We start from the raw sequence: 14,322 nt of genomic DNA on the forward strand, positions 1-14,322 counted from the left end.
CCCCCCCCCCCCCGCTCTTTTTCTTCTGTTCAGTGGTGTCTATAACTACGAGATCACCCTGCGCACAGACATGTACACCAGAAAGCACACACAGTGGTTTTACTTCAGGGTCAGGAACATGAAGGCTGGAGTGACTTATCGCTTCACCATCATCAACTTCATGAAGAGCAGCAGCCTGTATTCACAGGGCATGAGACCACTCCTCTACTCTGAGAGGGCTGCCAATGACAAAGGGATTGGATGGCAACGCACTGGCTCCAACATCAGATACTACCGGAACAGCAATCAGGTAGGTAACTTTCTGACAAGATGACATTTTATTCATTGGGTGTCTTTTGATAGTAAACTGTAATTTTCTAGCCCCGTTTCTAGTTTTTTCCCCAGCAGTTGTCATTTTTATGTTATGTGGGTATAGTAGGCCTGAGAAATAGAATTTGTAAAAAATTTAAACTTGTTTTAAATAGACAATCATCTCATTACATAATCTTTATATTCTATCAAAAAGGATTTCACTTCATGGTAGTGCAGGTAAAGGAAACCCTGTGAGTTAGTCCATCTTGCAATGAGAAAGTGAACAAAAGGACAACATTGACTGTTGTTAAAATGAAATGGCCTTAAACTTAAAATTAAATTGGAAGAGAGGAACAGTGAAGGAAAAACTGTCCGCTTCACATAGACTGGAATAAGATTGGTCTTTGGCAGCCAGCTTTAAAATACATTTCACAAATTGAGTGAAGTCTGCATTCAGAAGTTAATATTGCAACTTGATTTTTGCACTGAAGTGCCATGAACCTAATAAATCTAAAACGTGTGGTGTGCTTTGAGAAATGGTTGGTGGTAAAATGAAGTGTGAGATCTGTATTAGGTGAATTAACTGATGTAGAAATTTCTGGAATTCTTTACTAAATTGCAGTTATAATTGAAGAAGCTGGATCTCTCTTAAATACCATTATCTCTGTCTCTATTTAGACTACAAAGGACAGCAACAGTGACATAATCCCCCTGTATTCACTCACCTGGACTCTCCAGTTCCCTTATGACTCAGACACCTGCTACCTGGCCCACTGCTACCCCTACACCTATTCCCACCTGCAGCGCTACCTTAGGCGCATTTCTTCCAACCCAAAAGTTTCATCCTACTGCACACTGCGGGTGCTGTGCCACAGCCTTGCTGGGAATGCGGTGTATGTGTTGACAATAACGTCTCGAGGGGGCAGCAGAGTGGAGGGTAGGAAAAAAAAGGCTGTGGTGGTGACGGCCCGAGTGCACCCTGGAGAAACCAACGGGTCCTGGATGATGGAGGGGTTGCTAGACTTCCTGCTGGGGGACTCGGAAGATGCTCAGCTACTCAGGGACACTTTTGTTTTTAAGGTGAGGGATCTCAAGCTCATAGCCTCCCATCTGTCTTACAGTATTATCATGATTATTACTTTAGTACAGAGATCTTCAACAGGGGATCTGTGACCCCTAGGGGTCCTCCTAGTTAGTGCAGGGGGGCCACCAAATAATCTTCAAGAAATATTTTTGGGGAAGTTTACTTATTTTTTTTTAAAATATGCCTGAAAATATACACATATAAAATATTAATATTATATTAATACATTTATGAAAAAGTTTACTAAAGGTAAGGTAGCCACTATGGCAGCTACACAGTTAGGTTTAAAGATTTACTGTGCCTTCACATGTAAGTTTACGGTTAAAACATTATGTATAAATAAGTACTATTTCTGTCCATTTGGCCCATTGTTTACAATATATGCAGTAGGGCGTCCCATCTCGGTCTCTCTTTGAGCTAAGGGGTCTCTGGCCTAAAAATGTTGAAGACCCCTGCTTTAGTATCTTCCAATTTGTGATATGTCTGAAAAGTAATGTAAGAAGTTGATGGTTAATAATAATATGAATAATAATAATGTATACTGTTATTGATCCCCAGTGGGGAAAAATGCAATTTACACTCTGTTTTGTTAGCAATCACTACACATAGGCCTGAAATAAACACACACACGCACATGCTAAGGATCTATTCATTAACAAACGGAGAGATGTTAGAGTGAGTGGGCTGCCAGTGGTGATGAGGCTGTGTTGAGATTTATACTGTTGGTTTTATATTATGTTATGATGCCATAGACTGCTATTGAACACTGGTTTTGTCCTGGAATTTGTTGTTTTTTCTTGGATTTGTGTCGCTGCAGGTGGTGCCAATGCTGAACCCAGATGGTGTGGTAGTGGGTAATTACCGCTGCTCTCTGTCAGGCAGAGACCTCAACAGATACTACAAGACATTGCTCAGGGATTCCTTCCCCTGTGTGTGGCACACCCGAAACATGGTGGAAAGGTATGACAGTACACATGCATGAACAAAAAAACACACTGCATATTGAAGAATTTGTATTTAATGCCTTTTTGCAATTTAGTAGACATTTGGCAATTTGGTATTTTCATTTCTACATTTATTTCTAGAAGTATGAATACACATGTGTTTTTCTAGTAAATTGCTAAAAATACAGGTGAGATTTTACCAAGGATATCTAATTTCAATAATCCAAAGCATACATAGAACACACCACGATCAGTTATTTCACTTTTGTGTTAATGAGCAACAAGTTTGAGTTATTAGTAGGACTGTAGTCTCTGACAAAGTGGGATTAAGGTGAAGATGTGAGAACAAACTAAACAAACAGACACATGAAAACTCAGCTGGGTTATTAAGTCTGCTCACTAACTTCATGGGAGGAAGCAGTCCAGCTGTGGACTCTGTTGGACTTTATCTGTAAAAAAAGGCACATTTCTTTTAACCAGATCCAATGGTTTAGTAGTCTAAACAGGTTAGGAAATGGCTGGATGCCAGAGAAATTAGGAGGATGCCATGAATTGGCCATATTATGATATATTTTCCCCAGGCTGGTGGCTGAGACGGAAGTAGTTCTTTACTGTGACTTTCATGGCCACAACCGTAAAAACAACGTGTTCATGTACGGTTGTAACAACCGAGGCGATGCTTCTCTGAAGCTGCACGAGAGAATCTTTCCACTAATGATGAGCAAGAATGCCAGTGATAAGGTAAAGTCACGCTTTTTGAAAAACTCTTTCTAAGCTTTATTTGGTCTGAGTAACATAGGGCTTCTATTTTCATCCTGACACCACGCTTATTCAACAGTCACCCATCTGTTACACAAATATTTACCATGTTTCAGAGGCAGTGTTTCGTCCTTCATATTCATTTGTGCATAATCAGCGTTTCAACTACATCATCTACATCACTCTTCGTCTTTGTTAGTTCTCCTTTAAGAACTGTAAGTTTCGGGTGCAGAAGAGTAAAGAGGGAACAGGACGTATTGCCATGTGGAGACTAGGCATCAAAAACAGCTACACTATGGAGGCCACCTTTGGAGGTTCCACTCTGGGTGAGTTCAGACTTTCTAGCTTGTGTGTGTGTCTGTGTTTCGACTCTTGAGGATCTATCTTATGTTGGAATATTAGGCGACAGGAGAGGGACACATTTTACTACTCGAGACCTGAAGTCCCTTGGCTTTTGCTTTTGTGACACCCTGCTGGACTACTGTGACCCAGACTCAACAAAGGTGAGAGATAAAACAGCATATCTATAATTTATATAGAAATTTATAAATGCCTCCTTCAGCGCTGAAGCTCTATATCAGTCCAAGAAAAGGAAACATTGTCTGCACCAATATACAGTATATACCTGGATACTGGATTTAAATGCTTTAAATTTGTAATTATTTATAGTATTTATAGTCATTTTTAGTTATTTAAATACAGTATGAAACATGTGTGTGTGTGCTTGTGTTGCTATTTTTTTATGAAATTTAAATTTTTATTTCAGACCACTTACTGTTTGACCGAGCTGGCAGCGTTGTTGACAAAAGAGGTCAGAGAGAGGCTGGGCAAAGATTTGGGCACTGACTGTAACTTCTCTGTGTCTGACCTGGAAACCAGGTGATATAGTTATTTATTATCTTAAATACACATGCAAACCAGCCTGGGGCACTATGAGGTATTTGTGCACTCATTCAGCTTGAGTGTAAATGTTTCTTGTTTGCTTTCACAGCACCAGTGGTTCAAATAGTTCTGATTCTGATGGACTCCCAGTTCATTTACTGAACCAGCCACAAACTGCCCATCCAGAGGTACAATTACATAAACCTAGTCGGTTTTTATCACGACTGCTTTATTTTCCTTGTAATGGTTCATATCAAATTTGGATCACTTTGTGAAAAGCTGTTTTAAAACAGGTCTTCTCTTGTAGCAGTTCACCTCTTGTTCCTGCTCTCCTCCACAGCAAACAGCAAAGAAGAAGAAGAAGAAACGCTTGAGGAGTTGTAAAGAGAGGAACACGCTGCGACCAGAGAAAGTGAAGAATAACACACAGCAAAAGGTCCTGCAAAGCACCGTAAAACACATCGTAAGAGACTAAATAAACCACTAATTAGTGCACACCGGAGCGATGCTTGCATGATTCATGTATATGGATCTATATTCTTTTTCTACTGGAACTTTTTTTTAAGATTTGTTTTGGGCATTTCAGCCTTTAATGGAAAGTGCAGCTAGATATGAAAGAGGAGAGGGGGGGAGACATGCCTGGAATTGTCAAATCGAAACTGGACCTTGTGCATTAAGGCATACGTCTCTAAATACGTGTGCCTGTTCTACCAACTGAGCTAACCCGGCCACCATACAGTAAACATTGACACCTTCTCCCCAAACACCCTAGAACTCACAGTTCCCTCCAACCAATCCACTGACACCACAGCATACACAACATATAAATAAATTACACACGCATAACAATATATCATGTGCACACCATTGTCAAGTTACTGACTTTTAACAAGACTGATTAGTGAAAGGTCTTTGCAGGAGTCCAACCTACCCCATGAGGACACAGGTAAAGAGGTCATCCAAGAGAGAACTGTTGGAAGACACTGGAAGAAATGGCAGGTATGAAGTTGAGAGAGTGTGAATATGTTTAGGAGCCAGGGAAGTGAGAAGATTTTCTCACCTGTTCCTTTCAATATTTCGGTCTTTGTGAAGGCAAAAGGTCTGATAAGAAAAGCGGAGATCCCGCCTCCCACCACTCACCCTGAGGAGGTCACTCAGGTGATTCCGTGGCAGGGCTGCGAGCCAGTCAAGGTAGAGATGATCACCGCAACCTCACCCCTTGATATGTCATCGGTACACATTACTAGCCAATGATATCACACATTCACTCACTCACATACCCACTTCAACTTGTATTGGTATAACACAATCTGTAATTTTGACCTGGATTTTAGGCTCTTTTCTGTGTTTTAGGACAAAACTTTGAAAGCTGCATACCAGCATCACAGGGTAAAAGCGTGTCCACATCTCAGCACATACACAGGTAACATTTATGTACACATCATTAATGTACTGTAATGTACTGTATCTGCCTTTTAACTTCCAAATATAAAGCACATTTAAATATACTCATAAGAATTAATTCACTTGGCTTATTTGCACAGATGATCTGGGGTATACAAGACAGTGGAGGTGCTCCGCTCAGCTGCTGCACCTGAGTGCTCTCCTTCCACTGTCTCCAAATCCCGTATATTCCAGCCAGCAGCGCTGCCCCCAACAATCCTTAATCTCCTACAAAGTCCACAGAGGTTTGTCCACATGCACAGTAGTTAAAGATAGAACAGAGTTATTTTTTTAAAGTTTCTGTGGCTCTTTAGTAGTGAAACTTGTCTCCATCTTTTAGGGCTCCCACCTTCCCTTGCAGCGCGCCACAGGTAAGCCTCACAGAGACATTGTATCCTGATCAATAGACCGTAGATAACTGCATGTTGAGGTACGTTCAAATTCATGTTCATTCAAGTGTTATGTCTCCTCCTTGTTAGGTCGCCCTCATCCATGTACGTCAAGATGATGCCAGATATTTTTCCAAGAAAGCAAATGCTGCCAAGTTTCGCTACTGACAAGGTCAACGCCAGGCATATTTTCAGAAACAGAAACTCTTTACTGGTCTCAGAACGTGACTTTGTGCCTGAGGATTCCTCCCCGTCGCACGCAGACATGACCAAGACCAAACAACTAAATCAGGAACAGGAAGAAGACTCCTCAGAAGGTTTCATATGCACACATACCATACTTATATATGAAACTGTAATTATTATGAGTTGCATCACTTTTAGCTAAACTCGCCTCTTTGGTTTTAGTATCTGATTCTGTCATTTCTTCAGTGGGTTTGTCCTTGTTGAAATGTATACCACTTGGAGAGCAGAGCCGGAGAGATCTCATCCCTGACATTACCCGGAGAGAAACTGAATCAAGCAGCAATTTATTCGTGCCTGTTCTTAAGGGAATAGACCTGAGAAGAAACGGGTAAGTTAGTCTTGGGCACTCTCTCGCTCTCTGTCTGTCATTATCTCTGTTAAATGCTCAGGTGGCTGTTGCCGTTTAAAGATTGGAAAAAATAGGCCCTGATCTTTGTGCAATGAATATATCTTACTTTTTAAAAAATTCACAAGTATTCTACATTTTACCTCACGTTGATGTTCTTTAAAATGTTTTCTGTGCTCCCTGTCTTTTTTCAATTACCTCAGACTAGGCAATGAAACTTTGGAGGACCAAAGGCACCTGGGTGTATTATCCCCTTTGTCAAAGCCTTCTGGCCTCATGAAGATGGAACTTGCACGTCCTAAGAGTGGCACCCTTGGTAGGCTTCAGGCTAAGGACAGCAGGCACCATTACTCTGAAAGAGAAAGCCAAATAACTGCAGCAATGGTCACAAGATCATCAAAGTCTGCCCCACGGTAGGGCTAAGACTATGTTTGCTCGAACTTCAATAGATGTGTATTCAACAAGTGCTTCCCAACCTTTTTTGGTCCGAGGTACCCCGACAGCCCTATCAGATGAACTCACGTACCCCTTAATCGATTCACAATGTGTGTTCCAAATGTATAACGCTATGCCTTAAATAAAAAAAAGTTTTCATAAAATGTAACTGTTTATTAGCTAATTCAGACAGATATCATGATACAGTGTAATACAAATAGGAGAGAAGTGGGACCCTCTGGAAACTGAAAAATTACATTCAAATTCCATTTTCTGCATTGTTGATATTGGTAAGACAAAGATTTACTACACAGGCTCTGTTATATACATTTTATGTATGGCAACGCTACAAAAACAAGAATACAAACCCATTGAATATAATGTGCATAGAATATAAAAATAAATATGTTTAAACATTTTTCTCTTTAATCCTCAATCAGGGGAAGGAAATATCTCATGAGTATGTGATACATAGTATGACATATTGTCCGGGAAGTGTAAGGATGTTTCAAGGTGTGGCAGAGACGTCGGAGCTTCAGAATTCAGTCGAACTGGCGGAGATGAAATTGTCTCTCTGTGTGTCTGACCATGTTCCGGAGCGCCACAAAACCAGAGAGGGCCTGCATCATTCAGGAAGGAAAACATTGATTAAAACATTTAAAACCAATCAATGCTAAATCACCCAATGATGAAATCTAAAAGAAATAAATAAACATGCTCACCGTAACATTATATTTACAGTGGTGCTCATAATTTTACATGCCCATACATAATTTGACTAAAAAGAAGAATAAAAAATCATGTAGAGATTGGCATGGTGCTATTTCAGTTAGACAAATAGCTGGTTTGATTTGCATTGAGAGATGATTTCATGGAAAGTATCCCATGCCAATCTCTATGTATGGTGAAGGGTATGTGATAATGTGTGCGTGTGTGTGTGTGTGTGGGGGGGGGGGGGGATTTAATTCCAAAAGCCAAGGAAACTTTATCAGGATGCTTTTGAAGGAAGAACATTTATTTATGTACAATACATTATTCATTCACAAAGAAAATTGGTGTCCTTAAAAGGTTGGATTTTCCCTTTTTTTCCAGATCTATTTACAAAAGATGATTTTTTTATTCCTCTTTTTAGTCAACTTTATTATGGGATCCTAAACTTATGAACAACACTGTAGGTATATGGAGATTATAAATGGTAGAATTACAACAGTCAGTTTTGAGAAGGAATGTTGATGTACCTGTGTGAGTATGAATAAGGCGAGAACTATGTGAACACCTCTCTCCAGGGGTTGGATGAGAAGGGCTTCGTTAAAGAGCAGGAACAGAATTAGTGGAAACTGCAGCAGGATGCTCAGCAGCCAAAATCCAGCCAACTCTGGGACCTTCCACAAACACAAACATGAGTTACAATCTCTGGCCTGGACTTCTTTTGCGTTTGCCGTTGCGTTGACCTATTCTACTTTGACTACCATTTATGTGTGTGTGTTATTCACCACCTTTTCTTGCAGGTTCCCAGCATATCCCAAAAAGAGTCTAATGGCTTCGATCAGAGTCATTAGGATGAGAACGGTGACCAGGATGAACTTGTAGTAGTCTGGCAAGACAGGATACTGGGAGAAATAACAATTCAGGCGAATGAACTGAAATTACATGAACGTGATTCATTCAAATGGGATTTTATTAAATAGTCTGACTTGTTTTTCAGGTATAACCCTGACAATTAACCCTCCTGTTGTGCTCGAGTCAAATTTGACCCATTTTCAAAACGGTCAAAAACGGTCTTCACAAGTAGAATCAATTATCAGTTCACTACTCTTACTGAATATGGGTGTTTTACGTAATGTTACAGAAAACAAAAACTGACGAAAACGTTGGGAAAAGTGACAAAAATGTTCCAACAAAAGTTTGACCCAGAAAAACAACACAAGGGTTAAAATATAAAAAAAGAAGCTTTTCAGGATCATTTGTTCTCTTAGCTGCTTAAGTTTTGTGTTCAGGTTACTCCCAAAGTCCATACATCATTGAAATTTAAAAGATGAAATTACTTGATGTTAAAAACAGAAGTGGCAATTTACGTCCACCTTAGCTCAGTGAACTTTAACTTGAGCTGAGTTTTAACTTAGGATCAGCATCAATTGTAATGTGTGTAACGTTAGTCTGACAATGGGAAATGTAAATTGAGTGCAAAATCTGTCTTTGATTTAGTTTGGGAATTTAATTATTTCATCTCTGTACACTTGTTGTAATTAAAATAAAGGGGTTAGCATTGGGATAAATATCTGATAATTGATTAACCCTTGTATGGTCCTCCCGGGTCAAAAACTGACAAAAATGTGACCTTTTTGTCCCTTTTTCATACTTAAAACCTTACACTACTTTTTGGAATTCATGGTCAATAACCCTCATTTATATAGAATTGTACCTAATATTAGAAATTGAATTGAATTATTTTGACTAATATTTAAGATCAGAGGAACGTACAGATGACTTTAGTAAGGAATGATAGAGCGTTGTATGGAATCCAATCCATTTTTTGTGGTAATTTGGTTAAAAACAAAACCCATATTTCAGATATAGACATTTTTAAAGGGGTCAAATTTGACTCGAGGACAACTGGAGGGTTAAGTATAGTTCATAATGATAACAGTATTTCACATGTCATTCTCGTTCTCTCTCTCTCTGTGTGTGTGTGTGTGTGTGTGTGTGTGTGTGTGTGTGTGTGTGTGTGTGTGTGTGTGTGTGTGACTTACCTTGAGGTGCAGCATTACAGTCACACTGATCCACCACAAGGGGAAGAACCACATGTTAAAGTACAGAGACATCTGGAGGTGGAGACTAGACAGAACCCGCTTATCTGAAAAGAAAACAACAGAACATCATGGAAGGGATACACAACTCCTGCTGCTGTAAGCCTATGTTTGAGAACAGCATATCTCACTATTAGCAAGCTAGCTAACTACGTTATTTTAATGCTAATTCGCCCATAACGTTCACGCTATCTAGACTCGTGAGTTTACCGTGTGGCAAAAACGTGCCATTCTCTGTTGTGAAAGGCTGAGTCCGACTCTGGTCAAATAACACAGTCCGGGAAAAGTCCTCTAAACGTCTTCTGATAGTCTCCGACAGCTCCATCGTGGAAAAGGCTGACTAAACACACATCACCAGGAGGGAAAAACACAGCCTCTTCCTCACTGCGAAGACGCTCAGCTGCCGTAGTTGGTCGTTTCCATGGACACCAAAGAAATCTCGCGTTCCGCTCAGATCTCGCAGGAAGAGTGGTCTTTTGTTTAAAAACAAAGAGGAAGAAATGTTCTCCTCTGGTAGCCCCTCGCCTCCTCGTTTAGTCTACATAGGCTAGTGCTTAAATAAATATATAATATATTACTCTTATTTGGTCAGTTAGTTTATAGGTTAGGTTTATATTTTATTGTCATTTTTCATATTTTGTCTATTTTTGATCTACTGCACACTGTTCAATCCGTGCATTGTTCACTTTTGCACTATCATCATTGCACACAGTCTACCATAGTATCTTACCTTTATTATCATGGTCATTGCATTTCTGTGGGTGATTTTTTATTTTTATTCTTACATATGTGTGATATGTGTGTATATGTGTTTGTTGTGTTATGGTAGTCTTGCTACTGGATGCCTACAAATTCCTTTGGGATGAATAAAGTATAGACTCAAAAAAACTGAATTATTTTTCCTGTGTGTTTGGCATTCAGGGCATCGGAGCGTGGACGTAAACCGGCCGATCATCCCAGGGAACCCTAGCACCACAGCAGTCCCCTGAACCACGCTCACAAAATGATCAATTCAGCATGAGTAGAAGGTTATAAGCAAAAATAAAACTAAGTGTGTGCACTGAATTTGTCTCTCCCCGTGAAATGAGAGGTAAATCCTTACAGTCCACAACTTAAATCTTATGTTCAAGTAGTTGTAGAAAATGAGTGTGCATCAAACAGAAACCTGACACCGCTTCCTGTACTTTACACTGACATTCAGGGTGAACGGCCAGGCGGCAGCAGGTGAAGGCCAACGTGATGTGGCTGGTTTTGTAATCTGCCAGGAGAAAAAAAACAACAAAAAAAACACATCTATGACCTTATTCTAGGGCTAAGTGATATGGAGAAAATCAAATATCACAATATTTTTGAATATTGGTGCTAAAGGCAAACAATACAACAGCTAGAACAGTCTGGTAAGTTCAGAAAAATGACATCACTTTACTGTAATGCAGCCTTTAAAACCAGGAAAAGACATCCCTTATGCCATATTAAGCTATCCAAAATCTAAGATGATATCTAGTCTCATATCACGGTATCGATATTTGATATATTGCCCAGCTCTACCTCATTCTCAGTTAACATTTTTTGTGGACATCTCTAAATTGCATCCACGTTTCCCTCAATTGCGTCTTGGTCCCTCACACCAACAAAGCATGGGAGAGAAGAAGGAAATGATCCATGTGTTCCAATACCCATCCAACCATACTGGTTATGCTGCCAGAAATTGTTTTAGCATGTTCAAGTACTTTGTCACATGCACTATGCCAAAAATGCCAGGACGCTTAACCCTCCTGTTTTCTGGTCAAATTTGACCCCTTTTCAAAAAAGTTTTTGTATCACAAATTTGGGTTTCTTTCAAACAAATTGTACAAAAAAAGAACACGGATGGTTCCTTAAAACGCTCCTCACAAGTTAAATAAATAATCAGTTCCCTACTTTCATCGAATTTGGGGTTTTTTTGTAAATCTTATAGCATTTGGAGAAAACATGACAAAATGTGAATAAAATGCCGAACAAAGGGACAAAAATGTCAAAAAAGTGACAAATGTAAATATATATATATATATATATATATATATATATATATATATATATATATATATATATATATATATATATATATATATATATTTTTTTTTTTTAAAGCTTAAAAAAAAAAATGGGGAAAAAAAACCACAAAGATTTCAAAAGGCTCAGAAAAAGTCAACGATCGTTGATAAAGTGACAAAAATATTGTGTAAAAAGACACAAAAGGGTCAAAAAATACAACCAAAACATTGAGAATATTTTTTCATTTGAAATTTTACCTCAGAAAAACAAAAATTTGCAGGTTGGCAGGAAGACAACAAAAGGGTTAAAGTAATGTAATGTAATGAAAAAGTAGTATTTCCCAAATGTCTGCAACAGTACATACACTGTAATGGCAGCTGCAGTACATATGCAATTTAGAACTACATTAATGCTTCTTTCCTTTTATTGCATTTCCCAATACGGCTTTGATTGTACTTTAAATACTACTTAATTTTAAGAGATTAGCTAAACCTAGTGGCTCTTTATGGCAACGTCAGCACCACATATTGCACAAAACCAGGTTTTAAACACCTTAAACATAAATATTAATACAGCCATTGAATTAGTCACTTAACCTGTGTTATGCCATGTCAGGTGATATATCCTGCTATAACAAGGCAACATGTCTGCATTGAGAGTCTATTATTGAGGACAGGTTGAACCGTAGGCTCACTTTGGCATGTAGTCTAGCCATAGAACCCAAAACTGAGTTCACGGACCACCACTGATGACTGATTACTCCTCCTTCTCATACAGGACTTCATCTATGAGCACATCATTGTCGTCGACTGGGATTTCCCGACACAGCTGCTCCTTGAAGGATAAGGCGATGGTGTAGGGCTTTCCTTTTGGGTGTCTGATGCAGCGCTCCAAGTAGGTGTCATAATAGCCCTTCCCCCGTCCCAGACGCTTCCCCGACTTGTCAAAACCCAGGCCTGGCATCAAGATCAGGTCCAGACCTCCTGTAGAAAGTGCTTCCTCTCTGCTGATGTCATCTTCAGGAGGCTGTCTGATGTTCCATGACGTCAGAGGCAGAGTCTCGATGTCCTGCAGACTGTTGAGCTTCAACATGTCCATATGGTTGCTGCTGCTCTGATATCTGGGAATGAAGCAGCTTTTACCACATTTAAACACGTCTTTGATGATTTCCTCAGTGCTCACCTCATCCCCCGTGCTGAGAAACACCGCAATCCTCTTACATGACACATAGTTGGGGTGGCTGAACAGCTGCCGGGACAGCACGCGAGACTGTCGTTGTTTCTCCTCGTCACTCAACGCTGCGACCCGTCGCTTTATTTCTTTCCTCAGAGCTTGCTTTGCTGCTCGCACGGCGGCCATTCTGCTCTGGTAAACTTTTCACGCAGAAAAAAACAGAGACAGTATATACGAAGAGAGAAGTCACGAGTGTGTTTTCAGCGAAATGCGACGTCACGTGAAGCGACTGGTGTTGACGAACTGACCGAAGAGCCGGTTAATAAAACCGACTCGTGACACTGAACCGGGAAATAGAGTGCCATACGCTATGGAACTGTGGAACTGACCGAAGAGCCGGTTGATAAACCGACTCGTGACACTGAACCGGGAAATAGAGTGCCATACGTCACAGAAAAAGAACCGACAGACTCACTCCTCATTAGCGCCTCTACTGGAGGGGTGGTAGAATCAATCAGGATATGGGCTATCGCGAGCCCTTCTTTAACTGTCTATGCGCGAGCTGAGCAGTGTTGCCAAGTTCGCCTGTAACTTGCCAAGTAACTTTGTGCTTTTTTCCCTGTAAAGTCGCTTACAAGTATTGGTAGTTGCGGTTTTTTGGGCTTGTTTCTAAAGTGTAGTTGCTTTATCGGGCTTGTTCCCAGCTCCATAATAAGTTGTCAAGCATTGGTTATTTTAACGTAGGAGTTTGTCTTGTCTGTTTCCTCGGTCCCTCCCCTTTCCCCATACACACAGGAGACAGCAGTTATTCTCCGCCCACTTCATGCTTCTAATTGGCTCTGACCGAGATGGCAACGAGTACTAGCCAATCAGAGGCAGAGCAGGGCAATTTGCTTTTTTTCTGGTTAATACTGGCGAAATACTGGAAGAAATATAACAAAGACTGGGAGAAAGAGAAAGGAGTAAAATAATGGATTCAACCTGTATATTAATTTTAACAGTCTATGATTCACACACAAAAAATACACCTTTACTAGCTAACTTTGTTTAGATACGTTTACTTGTGTTTTATGAATACATTTCATACAGGTTTATTTTACATTGTTGACTTGTTTTATTTTGCTTTGCAATTTATAGTTTGTGCTTATACATTTATATACCAAATTATATTAAATGTAGCATAATGATTTTTGAAAATGTAAATAAAATCGATCAATATAAATCCTACAAGCTGCACAGTATTCAGATTTATTATAGGCTATACTCCCCCCCCCCCAGTGGAAATTACATGTTCTGTTATTACACACATAAACGTGTTTTCTTTGTTGAAGTTTGCTCTGTTCTTAGTTTAGTTTTGCCAGATTTATGTGTGGCTAACATACCTTAGGTTTTTGGGAGTTCTTTACTTTTAAAACTGAAGAAACCACAGAGATCAACTGTCATTTTTGCGACAGTAGGCTACCTCACTTGTAGCCAAAAAGTGTAAAGA

The 14,322-nt window shown here is 39.7% G+C and overlaps 2 protein-coding genes and 1 long non-coding RNA gene across 3 annotated transcripts in view; 1 reads left to right on the forward strand and 2 right to left on the reverse strand.

Annotated features, from left to right (window-relative positions):
- Positions 1-8,658, forward strand: part of agbl2 (ATP/GTP binding protein-like 2) — an 11,601-nt gene extending 2,943 nt beyond the window's left edge. Inside the window, exons 6-23 of the mRNA XM_034878336.1 lie at positions 34-289; positions 970-1,371; positions 2,193-2,335; positions 2,901-3,060; positions 3,278-3,404; positions 3,481-3,581; positions 3,845-3,957; positions 4,070-4,148; positions 4,301-4,423; positions 4,879-4,959; positions 5,053-5,151; positions 5,314-5,383; positions 5,505-5,648; positions 5,744-5,774; positions 5,883-6,109; positions 6,225-6,366; positions 6,588-6,797; positions 8,328-8,658. Of these exons, the coding sequence (XP_034734227.1) occupies positions 34-289; positions 970-1,371; positions 2,193-2,335; positions 2,901-3,060; positions 3,278-3,404; positions 3,481-3,581; positions 3,845-3,957; positions 4,070-4,148; positions 4,301-4,423; positions 4,879-4,959; positions 5,053-5,151; positions 5,314-5,383; positions 5,505-5,648; positions 5,744-5,774; positions 5,883-6,109; positions 6,225-6,366; positions 6,588-6,797; positions 8,328-8,409 (2,590 nt within the window). The 3' untranslated portion in view covers positions 8,410-8,658. The remainder of the gene's footprint in view (positions 1-33; positions 290-969; positions 1,372-2,192; positions 2,336-2,900; positions 3,061-3,277; positions 3,405-3,480; positions 3,582-3,844; positions 3,958-4,069; positions 4,149-4,300; positions 4,424-4,878; positions 4,960-5,052; positions 5,152-5,313; positions 5,384-5,504; positions 5,649-5,743; positions 5,775-5,882; positions 6,110-6,224; positions 6,367-6,587; positions 6,798-8,327) is intronic.
- LOC117948697 overlaps positions 1-14,227 on the reverse strand; it is a 14,790-nt gene extending 563 nt beyond the window's left edge. The window contains exons 1-2 of the long non-coding RNA XR_004657533.1: positions 14,216-14,227; positions 948-953 (exon numbers count right to left, since the gene is read on the reverse strand). This is a non-coding gene — a long non-coding RNA (uncharacterized LOC117948697). The remainder of the gene's footprint in view (positions 1-947; positions 954-14,215) is intronic.
- mthfs (5,10-methenyltetrahydrofolate synthetase (5-formyltetrahydrofolate cyclo-ligase)) lies at positions 12,375-13,259 on the reverse strand. Its single transcript, XM_034878442.1, has one exon. The coding sequence runs from the start codon at positions 13,017-13,019 to the stop codon at positions 12,417-12,419; it is 603 nt and encodes a 200-aa protein (XP_034734333.1). The 5' UTR covers positions 13,020-13,259; the 3' UTR covers positions 12,375-12,416.
- Positions 14,228-14,322: the final 95 nt, after the last annotated feature.

This window comes from Etheostoma cragini, chromosome 8 (assembly GCF_013103735.1).
Source record: "Etheostoma cragini isolate CJK2018 chromosome 8, CSU_Ecrag_1.0, whole genome shotgun sequence".
NCBI lineage: Eukaryota > Metazoa > Chordata > Actinopteri > Perciformes > Percidae > Etheostoma > Etheostoma cragini.

Coding starts and splice junctions, on each gene's coding strand:
- mthfs (XM_034878442.1), bottom strand. CDS start 13,019: ATGGCCGCCGTGCGAGCAGCAAAGCAAGCTCTGAGGAAAGAAATAAAG.